Source organism: Chiroxiphia lanceolata, chromosome W (genome assembly GCF_009829145.1).
Source record: "Chiroxiphia lanceolata isolate bChiLan1 chromosome W, bChiLan1.pri, whole genome shotgun sequence".
Lineage (NCBI taxonomy): Eukaryota > Metazoa > Chordata > Aves > Passeriformes > Pipridae > Chiroxiphia > Chiroxiphia lanceolata.
In genome coordinates, this window is record NC_045670.1 from 5,237,169 (window position 1) to 5,264,690 (window position 27,522).

The 27,522-nt window shown below is 43.6% G+C and overlaps 1 protein-coding gene and 1 pseudogene across 1 annotated transcript; both read right to left on the reverse strand.

Annotated features, from left to right (window-relative positions):
- Positions 1-843: 843 nt before the first annotated feature.
- Positions 844-14,672, reverse strand: LOC116779975 (sentrin-specific protease 5-like). The gene is given in 5 exon segments (XM_032674479.1): positions 844-862; positions 14,014-14,196; positions 14,198-14,257; positions 14,259-14,338; positions 14,340-14,672. Coding segments are annotated over 5 exon segments (675 nt in total).
- Positions 14,673-14,963: 291 nt separating this feature from the next.
- Positions 14,964-27,078, reverse strand: LOC116779976 (annotated as a pseudogene).
- Positions 27,079-27,522: the final 444 nt, after the last annotated feature.

Here is a 27,522-nt window from a genome sequence, read left to right on the forward strand (position 1 = left end):
GGGAGCAGGATGCTGCTTAACATGTTTTTGTTGGGCAGTCTGTGTCAGACATTAGAAAGAAACTCCAAAAGATAGAAGGAGCAGAGGGGATGGTTATTTCACAGTTGATGTCTTTTGCATATAAAGTCTATAAAAATAGGGAAGAAGTAGAAGAGAAGGAGAAAAAGAGCCAAACTAAATTACAGAATTTGTTGTTAGCTGCCCTGACCAATGTGCAAGGACAGGGAAGAGGTGGGGGGCAAGGTGGATTTTGGGAATGAGGTCTGGGGCAAGGGCATGGGTTAACAACCCTCCAAAAAGATCAGTGTGCCTATTTATAAAGCCCCGGGTCCAAGCCACATGCTACCCAGGAGATTTACTTATATTTAAGACACCAAGAGTTCCCGCTGAACTCTTGTAGAGCCTTTAGTTCTTAATACCTTGAAGTCGCATAAAGAGAACACACTACATGCTTTTCCCAAGAGACTTCTTTTAATTTAGTGAGAAAATAGGTATTTTGGCAAAAGGTTCACAGGAGTAACATACAACCAAGGAGTAGATTCCACAAAAGTACCCAGCAAACATCAAACACCAGTTTAGTGAAATACAACCCATCAGTTCTAAGTTACCCACAAGAGATTAAGAAAGAAAAGAGTAAAGAAAGAGAGATTAAGAGAAGAAACAAGGAGTAAAGAAAGAGGTTAGAAAAATAGATTAAATAGCTACCACCGAAGAATCCTGAGGAAGTCTGGATTCACATGGTGGTGATAGGTCCCAGAGAAGAAGGGCAAAATGGAGCCCTTGTTCTCCTCTATTTATATGCTTTCACTACCATGGCCACCCCTCCCAGGTGGGACATCTGGTTCACTGACCACTCAGTGCCCTACAGGCCAGAGTGAGGGGTGCCAATCAGAGGCTCTAGGGGGCATGGTGTGGGCAGGCTACCAGGTGGGCCTTTTGATTTACAGCTGCCCTGCCACATGGCTTCTGATCCTTGGGGCTGCAGGCCATGTGCCTTCCAATACTGCCACGAGGTTTCCAACCTGGAGGTCTGTCCTCCTCCTGCCCACACACACGGTTTGTTCCAATACAATAAATAACCGAGTGAGACACGAATCCCGTATCTCACACTATTGTAGACAGGAGGGGCACTGGAAAAAGGAGTACCCCCAATTCGCAAATGAACAAAAGGGAGAATCAAAAGAAACAGGAATTATGGCAGAAATTGGGCTAGATTGAAGGGGATCAGAAGCATCTATTATTATTTCCTTGGCCAATCCTCTGGTTCCAATTAAGATGGGGAATGAAACAATAGATTTTCTAGTGGATACTGGAGCAACTCATTCTGTAGTTACTAGCTGTAAGAGACCTTTAAGTAAAATGAAAGTAAATGTTGGTGCAATGGGGAGGAAATCCCTCAGATTGTTTTTACCAGCAGTGGAATTCAACACAAAATTAACACATCAGTTTCTTTATATGCTGGAGTGCATTTTGCCACTGCTTGGATGGGATTTGCTATGCAAGATGACTTTTTCTGACCCTGTCCAGTTGCATATTCCTCCAGAAAATGCATGGAAAGCGCAGATCTGCACACTAACTGAGGAAAAACCTGCAGAACAGGAAATGTTCAGTGAAGTTTTAGATGCAATTATACCACTGGTTTGGGCATCATGAATCCTGGTGTGGTGGGGGAAAAAACAGTTTTTTCCCTGAAGTTATAAAATGGTAACCCCCCAGGGGGTGGTTACCCTTGGGGTTGAGCCAATGAGCGCTTCTGCAAAATATAAACATATCACCCAGATCGGAAAAGAATGTAGTTGTTGTTGTTGTTGGAGAGGTGGCCATGTTCTGAGGCCACGAGGAGAAGGGGCAGGAGCCCCGCTGGGGGGCTATGGCCCCCCAGCCCCCAACTGGGGGCTGCAGGGACTTGGAACAGTGTTAGACTGGGCTAAGTATCTGTAACTGAGAAGTTGGGAGTTTTTTTCCCTCTACTGTGAGCAGCAGACGGAGCAGTGGCAGAACAGCACTGACCGGAGAACAGTGGCAAAGAGTCAGAAGATAAGGAACAGCAAACAAGCATGCGTCCAAGCAGGAAGACACAGAGTTGTCTGAAAGAGAGTCAGCAGCAGAGAGAGAACTAAACTCTACAGAGAGAGTTGGGGTAAGAACTGAAATCAAAACCCCCAAACTCCTTTTGAGATCCCTCCTAAGTGGAGGGGACTCCTACTATATGGAAGTCCTAAAATGCAGCATGCACTGCAGAGAGAGGAGCTGAGAAGCTCAGGCATCCTGGAGCTGGACCGGGATGGTCAGAATGGAATGTGGAGGAGGGTTTCACCACCCCACACCCCCCCCATTGCTTCTAAGCTAACAGCCTGAGATCAGAGTACGGGAGCTCTGCAAGGGAGTTTGAATCCCCTGAGGATAAGGACCATCATGAAGGCTTCTGCACTTCGTTGATAACACGTGGTGAAGCGACCTTTTTCCTGGTGAACGCAGCCCACGGAAGAGGAAGACCCTTGCCTGGAGTCGAATGGCCGAGAGGGGCTTGGAAGCCTCCCTCGTGTGTAATGATAAAAGATCCAGCTACAACTGCTGCATGGAAGAGAGAGAGAAGGACTGCTGCCCTAGAGAGACTGCTGCTCTGAGAGTAGAAAGGACCTCTTCCTTCTTCCCTCCTGCACTTTTATTTGGAGGAAGAAGAGAGTTGATCCATTGTAAATACTGCTTTATCATGGTAGAGATAGTTGAGATTGTGTGTGTAATGTATTATAATATTTATTTGTACAGTCATCGCAATATAATCCCTTCCCCCCATATTGAGTCTCGTGTGTTGTCTGGAAAACCCATCTCACACTGGGTTGAGATGTGGGAGGAGGGCTTGGACTCGGGAATTGGATTTTGGGACTCTCAAACCATTACACCTGGGACAAGCAAGAAACGTGAGTCCAGTAAAAACTGAACTGAAACCAGGAGTCCAACTGGTAAGGAAAAACAATACCCTATAAAGTTAGGGGCCTGGCGAGTATTTGAATCATTAATAGACTCTTTCTTAGAGTTCAGGTTATTAAGGAAATGCCAAACATAATTTAACACTCCAATCCTCCCAGTGAAAAAGCCTAAATCATCAGAATATAGACCAGTGCAAGAGTCATGGGCACCTGGTAGTCCCGAATCCTCAATACCAGAGACTAATATGTACTTGACAGTATTAGATTTGAAAGACATCTGTGGATGAATAGAGTCAACTTGTCTTTCCCTTTGAATGGGAAAATCCAACTACAGGACTGTAGCGGGTTGACCCTGGTCAGATGCCAGGTACCCACTAAAGCCACTCTCTCACTCTCCCTCTGCAACTGGGCAGAGGAGAGAGAAAAAAAACAGCGAAGGATTCATGAGTTAACAGCTGGGAGAGGTCACTTACTGATTACCTTCACGGGCAAAACAAGACTCAAAGTGGGGATAGTACTTAAATTTATTAGTAACAGGATAAGAGCAAAAGAGTGAGAAATAAAACAGTCTTAAAAACACCTTCCTCCCACCCCTCCTTCCATGTTCTCCCTCCTCCCCCACAGCGGTGCAGGGGGACAGGGAATGGGGGTTGTCGTTTCTACCGCTGCTCAGAGAGAGGAGTCCTTCCCCTGCTCCCGGGTCCCTCCCATGGGAGACAGTCCTTGATGGACCTCTCCGGCGTGAGTCCACCCCTCGGGCAGCAGTTCTTCCCAAACTGCTGTCCCATGGGTCATTCCTCCATGGAGTGCAGTCCTTCATGAATGAACTGCTCCACCGTGAGTCCCTCACAGGGGCCACAAGTCCTACCTGGGAAAAACCTGCTCCAGCGTGGGCTCCTCCATGGGCTGCAGGTGGGTCTCTGCACCCTGATGGTCATCCATGGGCTGCAGGGGGACAGCCTGCTCCACCATGGTCTTCACTACGGGTTGCAGGGGCCTCAGTTCTGGTGCCTGGAGTACCTCCTCCCCCTCCTTCTGCACTGACCTTGGTGTCTACTTTGTTGTTCCCATGTTCTCACTCCACTCTTCCCTGGTTGGAATTTTCTTCTGCGCATCAACCTTCTGTTCTTCAATATGTTATCCCAGAGGCATTACTATTGCTCCTAATTGACTCGGCCTTGGTCAGCAGCAGAAAGTCCATCCTGGAGCCAGCTGGCATTGGCTCCATGGGACAGGGGAAGCTTCTAGCAGATTCTAACAGAAGCCATCCCCATAGCCCCCCCCCCCCCCCGCTACCAAAACCCAGCCACAGAAGCCCACTACATTCCACCCCAGAAGATGCAGCTCTGTTGAACCATGGTCCCACAAAGATTATACTGGCAAAGGAGCTGGAACAGTGGCATTGTGAGTTTTAACCCAGCCACTTTGCTTCCGGTCTCAGAGACAGGAGAATACATCATGACTGTTTGATAACGATCGAACAAGTTTATTCCAGTAGGTCAGATCTCTAAGACGAGCCCCTACCTGAGGCAGAGATGGAGCTTTGTACTGACGGAAGCAGTTACATGTTAAATGGACAACAGAAAGCTGATTACCTCATGGTAACTATTGCAGAGGTATTGGAAAGCAAACCACTGCCTGGCAACACCTCTGCCTAGAAAGCCGAATTGGTAGCTTTCACTTGAGCCCTGGAATTGAGCCAAGGAAAGAAAGTTCGACTATAAACCTGCTGTAGATTTATCTTTGCCAAATTATACAAAAGAAGAGGAACAATTAACAGAACAACTGGAAAAATAAAGAAGGATGGTGGGAAATACCTGAAAAGAAGCTCTTGGTCCCTGAGAGAATGATGGAAACCCTACTTAAAAGGATGCCACAAGAGACACATGCAGGAGCAGATGCATTGTTGCTTTTAGTAAAAAATTAATTTCTTTAGACCCAAGATACAAAGTTTTGCAGACATAGTAGTTAGAAAATGTGCAATTTGTTGTGCTAATAATCAAAAAATAGGAAAGAAAATACAGAGAGGAAGTGCAAAGTGAGGAATAATACCCGGGGAACATTGGCAAATAGATTTTACAGAATTACCGAGATGTAATCAATACAAATATCTATTAGTATTAGTCAGTATCTTTTCTGGTTGGCCAGAGGCTTTCCCCTGTTGTACCAACAAGAGTAGAGAAGTAATTAAAGTTTTGTTAAATGGATGGTTGCCAAGTTTGCTTAAAACTACGATAGTAATAGTAATTGTCATTGTTTGCATTACCTTGAGTTGTGTCAAAAGATTAATATGATCAATAGTAGGACTTCATGTGTCGATAGACAGGAAAAGTTGTGAGGTTTATGAGTTTTGTCATAAGGACAAATCTCATAGCCTCAAAGGGGGGGAATGATATCAAGCCCCTCAAAATTTGAGCCCCTCAAGATTTGAATAGGGGTTTGAGTCAAACTAGGCAATTTTTTTCCTTATTTGTTAATCAGTAGATGTAGCTGGATAGTTATGATTAAGCAATTGCATTGTGACCGCTTGGCTAATCTTTTGTTTTAAGGAAAAGAGGAATGGGTTGTCTGGATAAGAGCCACCAGGAGTGGTCAGGAGAACTGAGCAGTAACTGGGGGAAAGGTAGTTCCGGCAATGGATGATTGTGACCACCAACCCATTGACCACCTACTCAAAACGGACCCCAGACTCAAATGGAGGGAAGAACTGTGCCTGCAGACTAATTAGCACGAGAAGCGAGAGATATATCTAGCAAAAATGGGTTTGAGTACTAATTAATGCAAAAGCTGTAGCCGTAAAATCTATATGTTTTAGTATAGCTTGCTAGTACCTTTGTACAAAATTCCTAAAATGCAGTATTATCATTCTTTGTTAAGAATTTCAACATACAAGGGGTTTTAACGAGGTAAAGGGTTTCCTATCTGTAAAAATGTACCGAGAAAGAGACATAATACTAGATATAAGTAGTCAAAGCTATTCGGGAGCCTTGAAACTGTTCCAAAAGGCATGATACTGGGTTAAAGAAGATGAGGAAGAGGAAGAGAAGATGGAGAGATGGTCTTTTTGGGACCTCCAACTCAAATTCGGGAGGTGTGTCAGGGCATGGCAAGGACGGTACTGTGGGAGAGACTGTTTTGGAAGTGGGTGTAACAGTATTAGGTAATGCTTTGAATTGTTAATTAGGTAACTAAATAAAAGCAAGACACTTTTGTAACTCAGGCATGCACACTTTGGAAAATATTCCTGTGCATCACGGCTGCCATAATAAAGAGAGTGCTTTTGCTTTCTAATACTCAAAAAGAATCTTAGAGAGTTATTTTCCAGCTTTCCGGCATCAAAGCTATGTAATCTGCAACCAATGAATGCTGATGCCTTTTGTTTGTTAAAATGTATAAATACTATAAAGTTTTGATGATTGGGGAGCCAGCCTTTTGGGGGTTACCACCTGATTCCCTACTTTGCACAAGTTAGAATAAAGAAATAGAAATCCCTTGCCTCAGTGTGAGAATTAGTGCTTTGCACTGGGGAACAAGCCTGCATTCAGGACATCAGTTGGACTCTATGATCTTAAGGGTCTTTTCCAACCTAAATGATTCTATGATTCTATGATGGTGAAGTGGAATTTTTGACTGTAATATGCAATTAGATTTCTAGAAAGGTATGATGACCACACAGACTAAGGAATTTTATGAAGACACCTATCAAAATCATTAGCAGGGAGGACTGCATGTTGAAGGACTGTAAAGGTGAAAAACAACTTTTTCTGCTTTGCTACTCAAACAAAAGGAAATGTTATTTAATCATAAGATTTCATTTTTATCTGCCTGTAATTACATCCATATCTACTGTCTTTAATAATGGTAAAAATCTGTCTCTGCTAACTACCACAAGAGAAAAGATTTGAAACATCTCAGCTATATGCAAAGAAGAAATACATATACCTGATTTTCCTTTACTTTGCAACTTTCTTCAATCTTTTCATGCCTGCTTCCACATGTATTCCTGTTACATGTACCACCATGGTTCATTAGCCCATGCAAGAAATGTTTGCTGTTTGACAGATTTTTAATCTTTCATAGACAGAAAGTGGCACCGTATATTTACAAACTTGATGTCAAAATAATCTAACAGTAAAATGAATATTTTTTCTAGCTTTTGACTGAGAACTGTTTTCTAACTTTTCACATAAGGTAAAAAAAACACACACACAAAATTATCTAGCTATACATGTATGATTGAGATAGGTTGGAATTCAGAATTCTTCCTGCAAATATTCTGTCATAAGAGAGAAAAAGAGACAAAAATATTTTGTCAAGGAAGAACTATACTGAATATCTAAAACTGCGTCTCCCCCTGTTTAGATAGATTGTCCAGTAGGAAGCAAAAACTCTTCATATGACTCTTTCTAAAAGATTATTGAAGTTATTTGGGGTTTAGCATTCGAATACTCTTAGAATAGAATAGTTCCAGTTGGAAAGGACCTACAATGATCATCTAGTCTAACTGCCCGACTACTTCAGGGTTGAGCAAAAGTTACAGCATGTTATTGAAGGCATTGTCCAAATGCCTCTTAAACACTGACAGGTTTGGGGCATCGACCACCTCTCTAGGAAGCCTGTTCCAGTGTTTGACCACCCTCTCAGTAAAGAAATGCTTCCTAATGTTGAGTCTGAACCTCCCCCGGTGCAGCTTTGAACCATTCCAACGCATCCTGTCACTGGATACCAGGGAGAAGAGATCAGCACCTCCTTCTCCAGTTCCCTTCCCTCAGGAAGCTGTAGAGAGCAATGAGGTCATCCCTCAGTCTCTTTCTGTCCAAACTAGAAAAACACAGTATGCTCAGTTGCTCTTCATAGGACATTCCTTCCAGCCTTTCACCAGCTTTGCTTCCCTCCTCTGGACGCATTCAAGGATCCTTCTTAAATTGTGGAGACTATTACGGGTTTAGGCTTCTCGGTGAATAAGTGTTCCTGCCTGCTAGAGCAGAGCTCCCCTAGGTGGATAGCCGGCAATTAAGCCACACAAAGAAAGTAGCTAAGAGCCTTTGCATACCAACTGAATCCCTCGGGGGAAGCCCCATCTCCCCTTTAGCCATGGCTGAGGCTGCCAGTCCAGAGGGGAGAGGGTGATTCAAAGAAACCTTTGAACAATCTGAAAAGCACTTTTATTACGGCCGGGGAATGCAAAGGGGCAGGTGTTCTCCCCAGTGCACTCCGCTGAGCCAAGAAATACCATAGCTTTTTATACAGTTCGAAAGTAGCAAGTTTAAAATTATCTATGCACACACTCTTTTTGCAGTCTGCCTTATCTAAATAGACACTTAGTTTTTACCTCCTATTCTTACCATTATAGAGTAGTTACATAAAGTTTTATCATTTCAAACAGTTTCAGGTTCCCCACCCCTCTCTAAGTGCTAAAAAGCCTTCCTTATTCTTTAAATTATTGTTATCTTAATTGCCCACAGTTTGGGCAGAAACTTTTAAGCAGTTTTACATTTTGCAAAGTCACACTTACATAGTTAAATAGCTAAATTTTATTTCATTTTCTATTTCAATGAGAACTCTCACGGTAAGGCCCCATGGGAGTTAGAGAGCTATAAAAGACCACTGGTGTCACATGAACGGGCTCTGTTCCCCGCCCAGCTTTGGACTAGGAGCTGCCACCTCTCCGTCGCTGTCGGCCGACCCCTCGCAGCCCTACCTTACCATCAGTTGGTCCCTGCTCCTTGCCCGCCGCATTCCGCGCGCAAACCCTGCGCAGTTGCCGACCGGGGAAAACCACTTTTGTGATAGGTCACCGGTGCCTGCAGGGAAGCCCCCGTCTACGCTCGCTGCCGTTTCGAGGTCTCGGCCGCCATCTTGGTGCAGACAGAAAGCCCAACAGCACCCCCTGCCGGCTACGAGTCAGTCACAGCAGTCTTTGCCTCCCAAAGCATGTCAATGCCGGTTCTACTGTCTTTGGTGCACTCCAGAATGCAGTTTGCTGCCAGGGCTCACTGCTGACTCACAGTGAACCTGCTGTCAACCAGCACCCCCAGATCCCTTTCTGCAGGACTGCTCTCCAGCCACTCCTCTATACTTGTGTCCAGCATCACTTGGTCCCAGGTGCAGAATCTGGCATTTGTTCTTTTTAAATGTCATGCCACTTGTCCCTTGAGAGAGTCAACAGCACCTCCTAGTTTAGTATCTTCAGCAAACTTGCTAATGGTGCATTCAACTCCTGCATCCAGATCACTGATAGAAATATTGAACAGAACTGTCTCTAGAACTGAGCCCTGAGGAACACCACTGGTGACTGGCTGCCAGCCAGTAATCTCTGCACAGTAATCTGTGACAATGACAAGCTGTGATTATGACGATGATGTATGAAATTTTATTCCTTCTCAAAAAGTATGGTTACACATAGAGTTAGAAAAATGGAAAGTGGGAAGAATCAGATAATAGTAATAACAGCAGCACCACTAATCTACAGAAGTGTGTTCTTTCCAATTAATTTTTTTATGATTTGTAAGCATTATCAATTATTTACTGGCTAACCCAAGAAAAATTATAACAAAAATCAGCAAGTACAAAGGCATATGGAATATTCTTCTGAAAGGTTCTTCTAAAGGGGAAAGGTCAGATCCTCAGCATTCCAGATGGATATACAGATCTATATATCATAGAATAGCCCAGGTTGGAAGTGACCTTAAAAGATCATCTAATCAAAACTATCATGGGAAAGGGAACCTAGATGAGGTTATCTAGCACCCTGTCCAATTGCATCTTGGAAGCCTCCAGCAATGGGGACTCTACCACATCCCTGGGGAGGTTGTTCCAGTGAATAATTGTTCTCACTGTAAAAAATTTTTCTTATGTCAAGATGAAGCCTCTCCTGATGCAACTGGCATCCATTGCCCCTTGACCTCTCCATGTGACTCTTTGTGAAGAGGGCCTCCATCCTTTTTGTAGCCACCCTTTATGTACTGGAATACTATGATGAGGTCTTCTCACCCAGGTGCAGGAACTTTGCACTTGTCTGTTAAACTTCATACTGTTCTTGCTAACCCACTCTTCCAGCCTGTTCAGGTCTCTCTGTAAGATGGCTTTCCCTTTTAAAATGTCCACTTCACCACACAGTTTGGCATCATCAGTAAGCTTGGAGAATAATGGCGATGAATGAATGGGACTGCACGCACAATTCGGTTTCGGGATTTCTCTGCAGACCCTTCTCTGCGTTTCCCTTTTATTAACCTCTTCGGGTAAACAGCATCTGGTGTTGCCATTCAGTTAACTAAAATTCCCAGGATATTTGCTGACCTAATGTTTTGACTTCACACAATCATAATATCATCCTGTGACTGTTTTCAGTCACATATCATGCATACTTTTTAAAGTAGCTTTCTACTTTGTGAAACAGGAGCCAGGCCTAAAAGAGTTAACTGAGATATCTTGGCCCGCTAAGAAACCCCAATAACTGTTTTGCTGGAAGAACATTTTAGGAGCACTGGTTAATATCATGTTCTGTTCTGATCACTGGACCAAAGGCCTTATTATAGAAAGAATAAAAAGAATAGGAGTAGTACACACACAGTAATAAATTAGGTAAACTAGACGTTTGAATAAGATCTAGAAGGCCCAGAGCCAGGATTTTGCAAGTTTGAAGAATTCAGGTCACCTAATTGAAGAGGTCAAATTGAGGAAGACGTCCATGGCGACCACCAGAGGGATGAAGGCTTGAGGAGAAGACCCCCACAGTAGAAGACTGCGCATGTCTGGAAAGACTCCACCCAGAGACTAGCCTACTTATTAATATGTATAATAAATTATGTAACCATGTATCTAAAGTGTATAAAATGGCTTGCTTTTGCACTTTCAAGTTGAGCAAGTTTGTCCAGTGCGAGCTGGCTTGCTCCCAACATTGAATAAACAAATACCTTGCTGCTTAAAGATAAAAAAAAGTCTCTGAGCAGTTTTTTGGACCGAGTTTTTTGGAATCACTGAGATGAGTAGAACAAAAGAGACTGTTACAAGAACTGTTAAAATAATGTTCAAGCTTTTTCCTATCTGTATTGTTTAATACTATCAGTAACTATGAATTGAGTTTAGAACCTAAATTTCCATTTGGCTTTACCAAAATGCACCCAACATTCTTCATGAAAGTGAGTGCTGAATCTGCACTATGAATTTGGCTGAAATTTGGCAACAAGTTTAAATTATATATATTAGATAATTCTGAAAAGTGTCTCATTAAGTTTCCGAAAATATCTTCTACAAGCTTATTTCATAGTTACCAAACTAAACCTGGATAGAACACCCATTCATGTTAGTAGTATAGTGTTAAATCTGCATAATAGCTTATTGTATGATTAGTGTTATAAGTATTAATCATCTTGACTGAGAGGTCAGTAACAGATACCTACCATAAGATCTTCCTTGGTGATGATCCCTCTAATCCTGATCCAATGGCATTCAGTAAAACTTTTTTAATTTCCATACTCCATACACTAAAATGTCTCTTCTCCACCTCCTCTTCCCTTCCTATCTTTTTGAAAGACTTTGTAGCCATCCATTGTGGTCTTCCATTCATGTGAGTTTTACCACCAAGTTTCTGTGATTTCTATGACATCATAACTCTCAGGCTAGGCACAGAGCTCCCATTCCTCCTGTTTGTTGACCAGACTCTCTCTGTTTGTTCCCTCTGTCTCTCTTTCTTTCTGTGTGTGTTTCTTTCTTCCCTGTCTGTCTGTCCACCCATCCATTCTTCCCTCCCCAAGAGTGTGAGTTGTAACCCAAGTAATTCTTAAAGTACCTGTCTTCAATTTTATAAAGGTACTGCTTAATAACACTCTTAGCGTCCAAAGGAGGGCAATGAAGATGGTGAAGGGCCTTGAGGGGAAGCCATATGAGGAGCAGCTGAGGTCACTTGGTCTGTTCAGCCTGGAGCAGACTGAGGGGAGACCTCATTGCAGTTTACAACTTCCTCATGAGGGGAAGAGGAGGGGCAGGTGTTGCTGTTATGTTGAGACGGCTAAAGCAACACAGAATCATCTTCTTTCAAAGTAGGGACAGGATAGAAGGAAGGATGGATGGATCCTTTATTGCAACAGGTTACAGACATTTATACTCTTCACACAACACACACGTCAACCTACAGTTGGTGCCTTCATGTACACATACATCAGGATTGGTTGCCAAATAGCAAACTCATGGTGATACAGCATTTGCTTAGTCATCATGATCTGGCTAAAGCAGGGTCACTGTGACTTGCAGAAAGTCCAGGAAGTCCGTTTTTGTAATACCTGTCTTTCATCTTCTTACTTCCTTCCAACAGACCTGTTGTTGACCCTGACAATTCCCCCTTTTTTTGTATTTATCTCACAAAGATGGCCTTGACAGTCTGTTGCAGGGCCCTTTGCAACAGGCTGATCAAGCAAGGCATCTGTATTGACAACCCCTGATTCAAAGCTAAGAAGAAATGCAGGGTCTTATGTTGTTGTTGGGACAGACTACAACATGTAATATTCAGCAAGAAAGTTTATTGGAAAGAATAAGGAAGTAGCAGTAGCCATGAGCTGCACTTTACAGCCTCTTAAATACAACTCTTTTGGTACACGTATAACACACAGATAGGTCAGCTTACATACACAAACTACAATTCTCACAGCTAATAGGTAGATTTTAGTTGGACTTTCTCTGGACTTTCTTAGTCCTACTTGCTCACAACATTTCTCTGCACCTGTCCCTGTTTTCCTTTGATGTTTATATTTTTCTCAGTCACTCTGTTCAAAACAAGTCCTCGTTCTCATGAGACACTGTTCCCTGTTCCTACGGGACAGCTCTTCTCCTGCTGCTCCTCTGTTCTCTCAGGATGCATCAGTACATTGTCAGGACCAGGGCCTCCATTCTCAGTCACTCTCTCTCATTCCATCTCAGGGGCTCAGTCCCGCCGAAATCCCCCACAATCTTACAATAAGGATGGATAACAACACTTCACCAAGAAAAAATTAGAGAGTTTATCTATCTAGAATAAGGACTCACTATGGTCTGACAGATTCCTTTAACAGGTTCTCTTAAAATCTTAACAGTCTAATATAAAGTATTTTTAAGTTTGCACATATATCTATACAGTCTCTCTCTCTCATACAGTCTTTTTCCAGTCATTCATTGGTGGCCACCTCACTCATTCTTCACTCATACACAAACGGAATTTTCATTATACTTCCATACTTCAATTACACATTTTACATTTCAGGTAGTTATTGGCTATGTACTTTCCAGTTTGTTATTTTTGGTAGTCACATTTATCAACTGTACCTGGTTTGAAAAGAAATTATTATAAGAAATATAAGGCCTAACAAACTTAAATGAGATCTATTCTGAGTTAGCATCTGTTTATGCACATACATAGTCTCTTCCCCCCTTTTTTTGTATTTAAAAATGTTCATTTGATGTGTAAAATGTTTTCTTGATACTAACTTGTTCTATGAGTTAGAAACTTCTGCATATTTGAGTTAAAAGAACATAAAAAAATAATGCCTGTACACTTTTAATTTCTAACTGAAATGCACTTAAGTTGTTTCATAATTTAAATTTCACTACTATGACTATTATCCGTTATTGATTCAAAGCATTATTGCATCAGAAAACACACCATGCATTTTTATGTTTCCAGATAAATTCACCCGTATTTGTCATTTCTAGCTACATCTCAAAGGTGCACTAAATCTACAGTGTTATGGCTTTAGCTGTATGCTTTGCTTATATGTATGCTGAGAATACAAGAGAATTAAACTGACAGTAGGAATATTCTATGGCAGCTCTGTCGTGTTCTGCCAGTTAAAGAACTTATCAAAAAACTGAGGTAATGACAGTGGTCACACCACTCAGTTGAGAATATCTCAAGATTCTTGGAAGTTTTCAGAAATTCAAGTACACAAACACTAGCTGCAACGTGTTAGAAATGCCAGATAAATTTGGTTGGCTGCATCTTATTAATCTATTAGCTGGTGTTCGCACAGCTCCTTGTAAATTCTTTTTCTCACTTGGGGCATATCTTCTTGGGAGAACTGAAAAGGCTGGTCTCTAAGGCGAAGCGCAGTACTGGAGCACAAAAACTCCACAATCACTGTCGTTTTTCTGTTGTGGAATGCACTTTGTCACAGCAGTCTGCCAACCTTGAAGGAACTCGGGGTGATTCTTCTCCTTTGCTTCAGTCAGCAAATACTGTTGAATGTTCTCCACACAAAACTGAAAATGAATGCCTTGGGAATCATAAAATGAAATGACTGGGGACATTCACAGCAATGAGGGACCAGTGGACTGCCAGGTGAATAGGAATTAATAAGTGTCTTTTTGAATAAGTCCACCTTTTTAGTCCATTGCTTTACCCCATTATATCCTTTGGTTATGAGCTGTGTATAAAAAAAAGCTGTTAAAGAAATTAACCTTTTCAGGGACTGCATCCATTACGAGTTCACCATACATGTTAATTATCTGGTCATTCAGCCAGTTCTGGCCTTCCAGTGTAGCCAAATAATCCATATCTAGCATGTGCTTATTATAGAAGATCCGGAAATTGCAAGTGGAGAGTTTTGGATGTTTTTCCCAATACATTATGATCTCCTTGGTGATAAAAGGTTTTCTATGGGAGAAATCTTCGTTAAAGACTTCTTTTAATCTTTCCAGGACATCTTTTTTACAGAGTGGTATTAAACTGCCACATTCCTTCATGATTTCATCTAGGAATTCACAAAGCCACATTGCCAACTGCTCATCAGTTACCCAGGAAGTTTTCTGACTGTCTATTTTTCCTCCCTTCCGAGTGTCTGATTTCAGTCCTGTGCTTTCTGGTGCAGGCTCTTTGAGAGGATTTTTACAGTAAGAATAATCTAGTAATTTTGAACTAAAAATGTCCAAGGAGCCCTCTGTTTCTCTTTGGCTAGAGCAGTCCTTATTTTGTGTCAGCTCCATGGATAAGGGTTTATTTGTATTAAGTGCATTTTTATCTCTTTTCTATTATCAAGTCACACACAGTTTCTTTTTTCTTTAATATTATTTATCGTCTACCAGGATATCTTCCAGTTTGGCTCCCATTTTCGCAGTAAACTGTAAGTGTCAGTTGGTTTAGTTACGTTCCCGAGGTTGTCACTGAAGGTGATGGTGCCGTCAGTGAGGTCAAGGGTGGTGGTGCAGGACAGGTTTGTGTGGTGTGGCATCATGTTCTGGGTGTTGTTGTTCAGGCTCGTTTGATGACCTGGTTGACTATATCAGGGGAGTAAAGGTTTGTAGATGGAACAAGGGACAGTCCATGTGCCCGAACTTGCATCTCTGATGCCAGTTCAGCTGATGATAAGAAAAAAACTCAGGAGCAGTTAATTGAGGGTGAGATAAGGAAAGGGTTTAATTTGTGCCAAGGCATAGATGTTACAAGATGCGTGCGCCGGTTGTGCCTGAGATGTTACATTTTATAATACTGCTTGACCAATCTAAGTTTTGTCCATCCCGTTGCCTTTGCTCTGGTCCACCCCCTGGCCCACCCCCTGGGAATTGGGTCTGTGGGCTTTTGGGACCACCTCTTCATCACCATCACCATCTTCAGAGCACAAAGGGTACATGGTCACCCAGTTCTTGACTCTGTTCTGTTGTTCAGGCCAAGATATGAGTGTTCTCTAAACAGCGTAGGCCTTGCCTTGACAAGAGACTAAACATTTCTACTGAATTCAGGGGTAAGATTGATATAGGGAGCATGGAATGGGGTAGGAGGGTTGAGGAATGTGTAAACTAAAGGATGCTAAAGGATGAGGAATACAATATAGCTACTTCTAAAATATACTTCTACTATAATTACATATAAAGCTTATAAAAATTAGCAAAATCAAAAAACTAAAAGGGTCTTCAGGCATCATCTCAAGTTTCTGTATTCTGAGCAGCAGGTGTTTGTTGGCATATTCCAGCTTCTTCAGGCTGTTTTCCAGTTCTTTCATGCACTGCTGTTCTCTTTGCACTGAGGCTTTTAGGATCGTTTCCTTATTCCAGTGCATATCTGGGTCATTTGACTTGGGTATCAAGGTGCTCAGTTCTTTTATACAATCATTAGTTTCAGATCTTCTTCTTTGTTCAATTAAGTTGTGGTTGTTTTTCTTTTGCCTCTCTTTAGCCAATGCTCTTGCTTCGGACTCTGTGAACTCCTTTTTTATATTAGGAAGATTAGTTGGACGGGAGTTGCTGATGTTTAGTTCTGGAGGAGGCACACTTTGATTGTCTTAAAGGTCAATCAAATTGTCAGACACAGGCAACGTATTTGCCATTTTTAATGTAAGGATTCACAGTAATTCATAGGGCAGAGTTCTGTCTCTCTGGATGCAAGAGAATGAAACTGGAGAACAATTACCGCCTTTTCGAGTTAAGCGGTGTCATTCAGCTTTCAGGTTGCTTTAAACCAGGATCTTGTTTATAGGAGCATACCAGGGGATTAGGGGTGCTTCTTGGGAAAGCAGCAGCAGCAGCTTTGGTCTAAGGTTGTTACTCGATAACAGGGACACACTTCTGTTGCTTAACACAGAGAATAGAACAGATGCAGTTTAAGACAATTTTAGATACTTTCAAAATTACGCATATTTATATTTTACAGAATCTGAGCAAGGTAGAATTTGTCTTTTGAATTTCCAAATCTAATAAACTTAAATCAATGCAAGGCTATAATAAATAATCAGTTGTGTTCTATTTTTGAGTTTGTTATTGGTACTGTTATCTTTTCTAGTAAAATATCTTTGGGTGAAAGAGCATTTATACTTTTTTGTTTCTCTTTCTCAAAAAACTTCATGGTTCTGAAAGCATCTGAGTTGGTTTTCAGCAACAATTTACAATAAAAAAATGACTAAGAAACAATTTCTGCCTCTCAGTCTTTCTGGCATATGCTCTACTGAGAAGAGAACAGAAAAATTAAGTTTACATGGTTTTGTTTCTTGCTTGTTGCTATAAAAGGTAGAAAGGTTTTGATTTCTTCTATTCATTTACTAAGCAACAGTTTAAACTTAAAAGGTCGTGTGTGGTTAGGTAATTCCCTGTGTTATCTCCTTAGATTTTATCTCTCTCCTCGAAAAGGTGGAAACTTCAGGCTAAAATGGCCTATTTTTTCCTTTTTTTTTCTCTGGCAAAAACTGCCTTTGTCAAATAAAATATCTTGGAACTAGATATTTTACTAAATTAGTCTACTCAGAAATTTTTCTAGTAATCTTTAAAGACTTGTCTATAAAACACAGAAGATACGAAAGGGTGTTTGCACGGCTGTCTGCGTGGGGGAAGGAGAGGGAAAGCAGCGCAGCTGTGCCTGGCACCACCTTCACTCTGCTCTGGTGGAAACTCGCTCTCCCACACACTTTGGAATTTCTTATCAGTAGTCACTATAAAAACTTTGAAAACTCTATTTCTCTATTACATTTATACATGTATCTTAAAACAATTTTGGCTATTTAGATAAACAACTTCAAAAAACAGTTAGTAAGACTATCTTATGAATCTGTAAGATAATTTCTTTCTCTAATCAAAAGGTTGCAAAGTTACAGTTTCTACAAAGCAGGAGGGTTTTTTACTTTTTCTTTTTTTCTCCTGGTAAAACCTTTGTTCACTTTTTTACACACACACAGAGTAACATTAGTAACACTGTGAGCTCACAACGACAGATAATAGAGTTAACATGAGAGTTAACAAATATGGGAAGGTAACTTTCTAGCTTGCCCTCCTCCCCTTCTCTCCCTACCCGGCAGAGATCGTCTTTTTCAGGTTTTTACTACATTAAACGTAATCTGTTGCATATTTTATGTATTTTCCCACACACGCATTGTGAAACTGAAACAGTCAGCACATGAACAAAGAATAGGTAACTAAGGCTGTGGAGAAGAAAGAAAAGAAAGTGGGGGTCGACTCTTAAGTCCGATGGCTCCTACAAGGACAGGCTCTGCTCTCTTGTTCTCTGCCCGGTCCCTGCTCTCTAGTTTGTTTCTGCCCCTCTCCATTTGCCTGTCCATCTCGATTTAAATTTCTCTCTTTAGTTATTTTCTCGGTGGAGTCATATGGTGGAAAAACTGTTTTTCCTGCAGCAGCAGCAATGGAGGGGAGGGGTCCCTCTTTCCTTTCTGCCTCCAGGAGTGAATTGTTAGATTTTTCTACATTTTTCTGGCTTGGAGGTGTGGTTCAAAGACAGTTTGCTATACTTTCAGTACACTGGCAACCTGTTTATCTTCCTGGGTAGTTGTGTCTCAGAGTTTGGTTCTTATGTGAATTATTGCATAGATTGCTGCCCTCTGCACGCTTCCAAATCTTTCAAAGTCTCACAAGTGCCAGGCAGACACATTAAATGCAACTTAACGCAGTAGTTTCAAAGTCTTCTTTTTAGCACCATAACGGCACACATCATAAATCAAAATCGTTAACCTTGACACTCCTACGATTAAGGAGGGTTTTCCATGTAGACAAAACTACATTTTCTTCTTTAGTTATATATTGTCCCATTGTCAAAATTTTTGCTCCCGATGGCACCTCCCTGATAGCTTACCTAACGAGGGGTCAATAAATGTCAGGTCCGGACCAAGCAGAACCCCACTGCTCTCAAAGTTTCATCGGGCGCCGTCTCCCTTGTGCATCGACCCACGCGTTCCTCTCTCTCTAGGAGAGAAATCACTGCTCCTTCTCTCTCTAAGAAAGAAATCACTGCAAACAGAGAGAAATCACTTCAAACTCTCTCTCTTGGAGATGAATTTTCAAAGTCTTTCTCTCTCGGAGAAAGATCCCTTCGAGTTCTCTCTGGGAGATAAATCTTCAGCGCAGCAATTGCGTTGGAGTCACCAAATGTCGCTGTTATGCTGAGACAGCTAAAGCGACACAGAATCATCTTCTTTCAAAGCAGGGACAGGATAGAAGGAAGGATGGATGGATCCTTTATTGCAACAGGTTACAGACATTTATACTCTTCACACAACACACATGTCAACCTACAGTTGGTGCCTTCATGTACACATACATCAGGATTGGTTGCTAAATAGCAAACTCATGGTGATACAGCATTTGCTTAGTCATCAATATCTGGCTAAAGCAGAGTCACTGTGACTTGCAGAAAGTCCAGGAAGTCCGTTTTTGTAATACCTGTCTTTCATCTTCTTACTTCCTTCCAACAGACCTGTTGTTGACCCCGACAGGCAGGCACTGATCTCTTCTCTCTGGTGACCAGTGACAGGACCCAGGGGAATGGCCTGAAGTAGTGTTGGGGAGGTTTAGGTTGGACATTAGAAAAAGGTTCTTCACCCAGAGGGTGATTGGGCACTGGAACAGGCTCCCCAGAGAAGTGGTCATAGCACCAAGCCTGACAGAGTTCAAGAAGCATTTGGACAATACTCTCAGGCACATCGTGTGACTCTTGGGAATGGTCCTGTGCAGGGCTAAGAGTTGGACTCGATGATGCTTGTAGGTCCCTTCCAACTCATCATATTCTGTGATTCTGTGATAATAATTGCAAATGCCATTTTGCTGTTACTGGTTTCTATATTTTAAGCCAGTAGAGGTTATGATACTATAAATTAAAAGGTGTTTTTCATCATATCACTTGATATTTAATGATTAAATATTACTCTCGGTAAGCATTAGATTCATACTTGTGCCTTACAGAGCACAACATGAATGTCTAGCGCTTAGGAAGTAACAAAGAAGGTAGCTGTGGCATTGGTTCTAAGGACAGTGAACCAAATTGATCATTTCTCTTGAAACTTCTTGTATTAGCATCCCTTACATTGAATATGATACCCCCTTATGATTCTGATATGGTGGACCTAAGTACCTGATAAATACATTATTCTGAAACACTGGAATTCCCGTATTATTCTAAGCAATGCATAATACCATGTTTACCATTGCTAAACAGTATTTGGACCAACTTGAGTAGATGGTTGCTATCCTTTCTGCTAATATTTCCTCTGCCTCACTTGCTAGACACGTATGACTAGCTGGAGTACTAGTAAAAGAGTAAAAGAAACAACCCTCATGAGGCTGAAGAAACAGGAACAACCCCCAGGAATCTCCCCAAAAGGATGACTCCACCTCAAGCTCCTCCTGAACCCCGCCTAATATGAATATTATAACTAGATGATGTAATTTTAATGATTATTCATGTAAAATATTGTAATTGTGATAGTTTTCACCCTAGGCCTTCCTGGAGACCAGCTTGTAACCAGGAAGGAACTAGGAAGGTGACCCAGGAAGTATTCCATGCTATTCCTTTACGTAACCTGAGGTATAAATAGGCTGACCAGAGAGACCTTAGCTCTCTTCTCTTCCAGCGAGGTTTGAGAACAGTAGATCCCTATGTGGTCTTGCTTATCTGAAGTTGAGGCCTGTATCGACTGCTGTTGTCTGCTGCTGCGGGAGGGGAGAGTGCTGGGCCGCGGTCTGGCTGTCCTGCTTTCCTCAAGGGAAGTGGTGAGATTTTGCCAGTTCTTTATTTGCTGGTTAACAGGTTTTTAGATTGTGTAGACCTGTTTTGTTTTTGTCCCTTTTCATCCTATTTTGTCCTTTTTCCCTTCTCCCTTCCCCTCTTCCCTTTTAGGAAGCTATTTAGGGTTTCTGGGGTTATAGGTATATAGTATTCTCACTGTATATATCTGTTTTATATGTAAAATATATATTTTTGCTATAGTTTTGGTTGTTTGGTTTTTCTTTTTTTTTTCTTCCTTCTTTGGGAAACAGGTTCTGTTGTCGAGTTTCGGAGACTTGGCGGGAAGCCAGCTCCAAACTTGCACAGTAATCCCTCACCAAAGCTGTATAAATTACCTGACTTTTCACTGAGAACTTCGGAGCTAGTTTGTGCAGCGATAGCTGCCTAGCACCCCAACGTTGCTCGAAATAAATACCTTTGCTGCTTAAAGACCAAATTTTGTCTCTGAGCAGTTATTTTATGCTGTTTTTGGCATCATTAGTGAGGCTTATTGATAGGGCTTTAAACTAGATGGAGGAGGGGGACATCATCAGGTTTAATGGCGATAAGGTGTGGGATGACATGCAATCCCACTCATACCAGTTAGATGCTGGAGCCAGCAAGAGATGCCCAGACCCTGGAGAGGGATTGCAGGTCAGCAGGAGAGCACCTGAAGGACAGCACCAAGGAATTCCAGCCACTCCAGACAGAAAGGAAACTTGATTGGGGGCCCAACTTAAGTGCCTCTATGCAAACACATGCAGCATGCGGAATAAACAGGAGGAACTAGAGACGTGCACACCTGCAGAGCTGTGATCTTATTAGCATGTCTTAGCTTAACAAGATTACAACTTTGAAATTAGGAGACTTCAAGTGAAAAGTGTAGAAAAGGAAAAAAAAACAAAGCAGTTCTTTATTAACAAACCTGAATAAACAACAAATGGTGCAAACAAAACTTTTGAAAGAAACAAAACTAAGTCCCAATTCCCCAGGTGGTGGAGAGAAACCTGTGGCAACGAGGGCAAATTGTCCTCAGCAGCTTAACAGATGCTGGTAGCCAGGTGAGCGACCAGCAATGGGTCCCCCTTCTCACAGGCACAGTCTCAGGTCAGGCAGCTTTGATAATGCAGTCTCACGCCCTGAAGGGCAGACTACCTCACTCTGAGATGGGTCGGTCTCTCTCTTAATCATTCTCTATCTGGTATCCGTCAGGGAAAAGGAAAAAAAACCTTCCCCCTCAGGAAAAAAAAAAAAAGAGGAGGCGGTAGAAAAAAACTGAAAGCAGCTCCCACTCTGTCCATCGGTGGAAAAAACCAATCATCTGGACAAAGGACTTCCGAGGTGTGGCCCTGGCCCGCTCTTTAGAGGGAACCTCCCCTCTCCCCCACTCCTGCGCTGCGTGTGGCTCTGCTCGTCTCCCCCTCCTGACTCCCCCCATCCCGGAAGAAACAGATTTGGGGGGAGGAGCAAAACTGGGGAAAAAAATTCCAACATCTCTTTTCAAACCTATGACAGCATCATGGAAACATGGTGGGATGACTGCTATGACCGGAGTGTTGGAATCACAAAATCACAGAATCAACTAGGTTGGAAAAGACCTCTGAAATCATTGAGTCCAACCTATGACCTAACACCACCTTGTCACCTAGACCATGGCACTAAGTGCCACATCCAGTCTTTTCTTAAACACCTCCAGGGACGGTGACTCCACCACTTCCCTGGGCAGCCCATTCCAATGCCCAATCACTCTTTCTGTGAAGAGCTTTTTCCTAATGTCCAACCTAAACCTCCCTTGGCACAGCTTAAGATCATGCCCTCTTGTCTTGCTGATAGTTGCCTGGGAGAAGAGACCAACTCCCACATGGCTACAACCTCCTTTCAGGTAGTTGTAGAGAGTGATGAGGTCTCCCCTGAGCCTTCTTTTCTCCAGGTTAAACAACCCCAGCTCTCTCAGTCTCTCCTCATAGGACTTGTGCTCAAGTCCCTTCACCAGCCTTGTTGCTCTTCTCTGGACCTGCTCCAGCACCTCAATATCCTTCCTAAACTGAGGGGCCCAGAACTGGACACATTACTTGAGGTGCGGCCTCACCAGTGCCAAGTACAGGGGAAGAATCACTTCCCTAGTTCTGCTAGTCACACTATTCCTGATACAGGCCAGGATGCCATTGGCCTTCTTGCCCACCTGGGCACACACTGGCTCATGTTCAGACTGCTGTCAATCAGTAATCCCAGGTCCTTTTCTGCCTGGCTGCTCTCCAGCCACTATGTCCCCAACCTGTAGTGCTGGAGGGGGTTGTTGTGGCCAAAGTGCAGGACCTGTACTTGGTCTTGTTGAACCCCATCCCGTTGGATTTGGCCCATCTATTCAGCCTGTCCAGATCCCTCTGCAGAGCCTTCCTATCCTCCAGCAGATCAACACTCCCCCCCAGCTTGGTGTCATCTGCAAATCTGATAATGGTAGACCCAATCTCCTCATCTAGATCATCAATAAAGATATTAAACATGACTGGGCCGAACACTGATCCCTGGGGACACCACTAGTTACTGGCCACCATCTGGATGCAACACCATTCCCCACCACTCTCTGGGTCTGGCCATCCAGCCAGTTCTTAACCCAGCAAAGAGTGCACCTGTCCAAGCCATGGACTGCCAGCTTTTCCAGGAGTATGCTGTGGGAGATGGTGTCAAAGGTTTTGCTGAAGTCCAGGTAGACACATCCACAGCCTTCCCCTTATCCACCAGGTGGGTCACCTGGTCACAAAAGGAGATCAGGTTGGTCAGGCAGGACCTGACCCTGCTAAATCCATGCTGGCTGGGTCTGATCCCCTGGCCATCCTGTAGGTGCCGTGTGATCACACTCAAGATGATCTGTTCCATAACTTTGTCGGGCACCAAGGTGGGTTGACCTTGGCTGGAAACCAGGTGCTCACCAATCTGCTCTATCACTACCCTTCCCAGTCAGACAGGGGAGAGAGAATAAGATGGGAAATGACTCTGTATTAGGGAGAATTCGAGCATACTGAAATCTTGAAACCATGACACCATTGGAAGCTCAACAAAACTGATATTTATTACCAAGAGGTGGCCAACAAAATGAACAAACCCAAAAGGGAGGAAGGAGGAGAGAAATAAGCCCCCAGCACGACCTCTCCAGTTACCCAGCTGTTGCCCATAAAGTTATCTTACTGCCCTAGCATGCCTATAATTACCAATAGCAGAAGCTGCATCCTTGGAAAGTCAGTAAGTTCACAAATTGGCAGGCATCCCCACCAAAAGGCAACGTTGTCCTTGATGTGAAGCTTGCTCCTCTCCAAGAAAGAGCTATCTGCTTTTATACAATTAACTGAGTAACCTCAACCTAGGCAGGTGTGGCCAGCACCACCCAACCAGAGGCTCTCCATCCCACCTCCTTGGTTATGTAAGTGCATCTCTTCTGTGCACATGTGGCTTTCCCTGCGCCTGCGTACTGCACTCAGGGGGGTCTTTTCCAAATGAGCCTGGGGGCGTCCTTCATCACTATGGTCTTCAATTTCTCCTTCAAGCGACCTTGGAGAACGATTAGCCAATCACAGAATGCTAATTAAATATAGTTTATACAAAAACTCCCTTCAAGGACAAGGTTCCCGTTTTATCAGTGCTTGTTTTCTCATAACTTGGCAGGGAAAGAACAAAACTTTCACAAGTGGTTGGGCCGAACACAGACCAAAAGTATCAGCACAATTAACCCCTGATACAGACTCGTAGGTTGAGATAAGGCAATTTACTAAAGCAGAAATGAAAGCACAAGCAAAGTGGAAAATAACAAGGTTTATTCTCTATTTCCCATTAGCAAGCAGTGTCTGGTCACATCCTGGGAAGCAGGGCTTTTAGCACGCATAACAGTTTCTCAGCAGGCAACCATTGTAAACAACGAATGGCCCCCCTTCCTCCTCCTTTCCTTATCTTTTATATCTGAGCTGACATCATGTGACCTGGAATATCCCTTTGGTTAGTTTGGGTCAGCTGGCCTGGTTGTGTCCCCTCCCAGGATCTTGCCCTTAACTGGGGAAGGAATGTTACAGTGCTGATGCTGTGCTCAGCGGTAGCCAAAACACTGATATGTTATCAACACCCTTCTAGCTACCAATGCAAAGCACAGCACCGTGAGGGTTGCTATGAGGAAATGAACTCCAGCTCAGCTAGACCCAATACAGGCTGATAGTCCTGTAGTTTCCTGGATCCTCCCTCCGGCCCCTGTTATGGATGGGCATCATAATGGCCAACTTCCAGTCATCTGGGACCTCTCCGGTTAGCCAGGACTGATGATAAATGATGGAGAGTGGCTTGGCGAGCTCTTCCACCAGCTCCCTCATCACCCTAGGATGGATCCCATCTGGTCCCATAGACTTGTGAGGATCCAAGTGGCTCAGCAGGTCACTAACTGCTTCCTCCTGCATTACAGGGGGGGTTATTCTGCTCCCTGTCCCTGTCTACTAGCTCAGGAGGTCAGTTGTCCTGAGGACGACCTGTCTTACTGTTGAAAACTGAGACAAAGGTGTTAAGTATCTCAGCCTTTTCCTCATCTTTGGTAACTATATCCCCCCCCGTGTCCAATAAAAAATGGAGGTTTTCCTTGCCCCTCCTTTTGCTATTAATGTATTTATAAAAACACTTTTTATTATCCTTTACAGAAGTGGTTCACTAATCCTCCCCACCCCTGGTGGGATGGGGAGAAGAATTGGAAAAAAAAGGAAAAATTCATGGGATGAGATAAGAAAAGTTTAATAATTGAAACAAAGTAAAATATAATAACAATTTGTCATGGGTTTATATAATAGGGAGAGTTCAGAAGATACTGAAACTGAAACCATAACACTGTTGAAAGCTCAACAAAAACTGATATTTATTACCAAGAGGTGGCCAACAAAATGAACAAACCCGAAAGAGAGGAAGGAGGAGGAAAATAAGCCCTCGGTACGACTCCCCCAATTACCCAGCTGTTTCTTATAAAGTTATCTTACCGATCCAGAATGCCTAGAATTACCCATAGCAGCAGCTGCATTCCCAGAGAGTCGGTAGGCTCACAAATTGGCAGGCGTCCCCGTGAAAGGCAACGTTGTCCTTGATGTGAAGCTTGCTCCCCTCCAAAAAAGAGCTATCTGGTTTTATACAATTAATTGTTGACGTCTACCTGGATAAGTGTGGCCAGCACCGCCCAGCTAGAGGCCCTCAGTCCCACCCCCCGTTATGCAAGTAATATCTCTTCTGCGCATGCGTGGCTTTCCCTGCACCTGGGGGGGGTCTTTCTTAATTGAGTTGGTGGGTTTACTTCATCCTCCTCCTCCTCAATCTCTCCTTCAAGTAACCTTGAAAGGCGATTAGCTAATCATAGAACACCAATTAAATATATTTATACAAGATTCTCCCTTCAAGGACAAAGTTTCCATTTTATCAGTGCTTGTTTTCTCATAACTTGGCAGGGAAAGGATACACTCTCACAGGTGGCTGGGTCAAACATAGACCAAAAGTATCAACGTCCCTGTTGAGGATTCAAGCATACTGAAATCTTGAAACCATGACACCATTGGAAGCTCAACAAAACTGATATTTATTACCAAGAGGTGGCCAACAAAATGAACAAACCCAAAAGAGAGGAAGGAGGAGAGAAATAAGCCCCCAGCATGACCTCCCCAGTCGCCCAGCTGTTGCCCATAAAGTTATCTTACTGCCCTAGCATGCCTATAATTACCAATAGCAGAAGCTGCATCCTTGGAAAGTCAGTAAGTTCACAAATTGGCAGGCGTCCCCACCAAAAGGCAATGCTGTCCTTGATGTGAAGCTTGCTCCTCTCCAAGAAAGAGCTATCTGCTTTTATACAATTGACTGAGTGACCTCAACCTAGGCAGGTGTGGCCAGCACCGCCCAGTCAGAGGCCCTCAGTCCCACCTCCCAGTTATGCAAGTAATATCTCTTCTACGCACGCGTGGCTTTCCCTGCGCCTGTGTACTGCACCTGGGGAGGGTCTTTCTTAATTGAGTTGGTGGGTTTACTTCATCCTCCTCCTCCTCAATCTCTCCTTCAAACAACCTTGGAGAACGATTAGCCAATCACAGAATATCAATTAATATAGTTTATACAAGAACTCTCTTCAAGGACAAATTTCCCATTTTATCAATGCTTGTTTTCTCATAACTTGGCAGGGAAAGAACAACTTTTACAACTGGCTGGGCCAAACACAGACCAAAAGTATCAGCGTAATTAACCCGATACAGTCCCTGATACAGTTTACTAGCTTTTCCCCCCTGGAACTGAAGATGGTTAGTTCCAGGTGGACTTCCTATGCAGAGCCAATAGAAAGTTTTGGTAACGCCTCTGCGAATGACATATTTAAGAAAACGGAAGAGAAGCTTGTGGCACAGAAGAAATTGGAGCCAGGAGAGTAGCAGAGGGAGCTGCTGGGCCTGGGGGGCCGGGCCCCGCAGCCCTGGCCTGGGGGTAGGCATGGCGCTGGAGCCGGGTTGGCACGGGCTGGGGCGGCGGCCATGACCCTGGGTCCGCAGCAGCTGTTAGCCTGGAGTAGGCAGCGGTGGCCACAGGAGAAGGGGCGACTGGGGCCAGGACCGGGGCCCTGGCCGAGGCGTGCAGCAGAGTGCAGAAGGAATTCCAGAGAGCGAGAGAAGAGATGCCTGGGGGCTTTTCGGCTGGCCTCGCCACCTCCCCCGCCATGGTAGGGAAGGGGCAGCGGCAGGCTGGCCGAGCCTCCGACTAAGCAGGTCAGCCTCCCGCAGCAGCTCAGAGCAAGGCGGCGGCGGGCCGACAGCGAGCAGCGAGCAGCGAGCCCAGACGTCCTGCCGTGCCCAGCCCAGCCCAGGACACCGGGGCAGAGGGAGCTGCAGCGAGCCGGGCGGGCCGAAGTGCGCCTGCGCCTGGGAGTGGAGCGGAGCAGAGAGGAGGAGCACAGCCAGCACAGCTACCGCTGCCACTCAAATTTGCAACTCAGAGAGAGAGAGAGAAGCCAAGCTGAAGCAGTTTATTCTGGGTAGGACTTTAATGAAAACTATCAGGGTATAGAGACTGAGCCGAACCCCAGAACCTGTGACCCAGGGGAGGTGTGGACCCGACTTGGAGGGGTCCCTCGAGAACTTACTCCCCTGGGAGGGGTCCCACTCA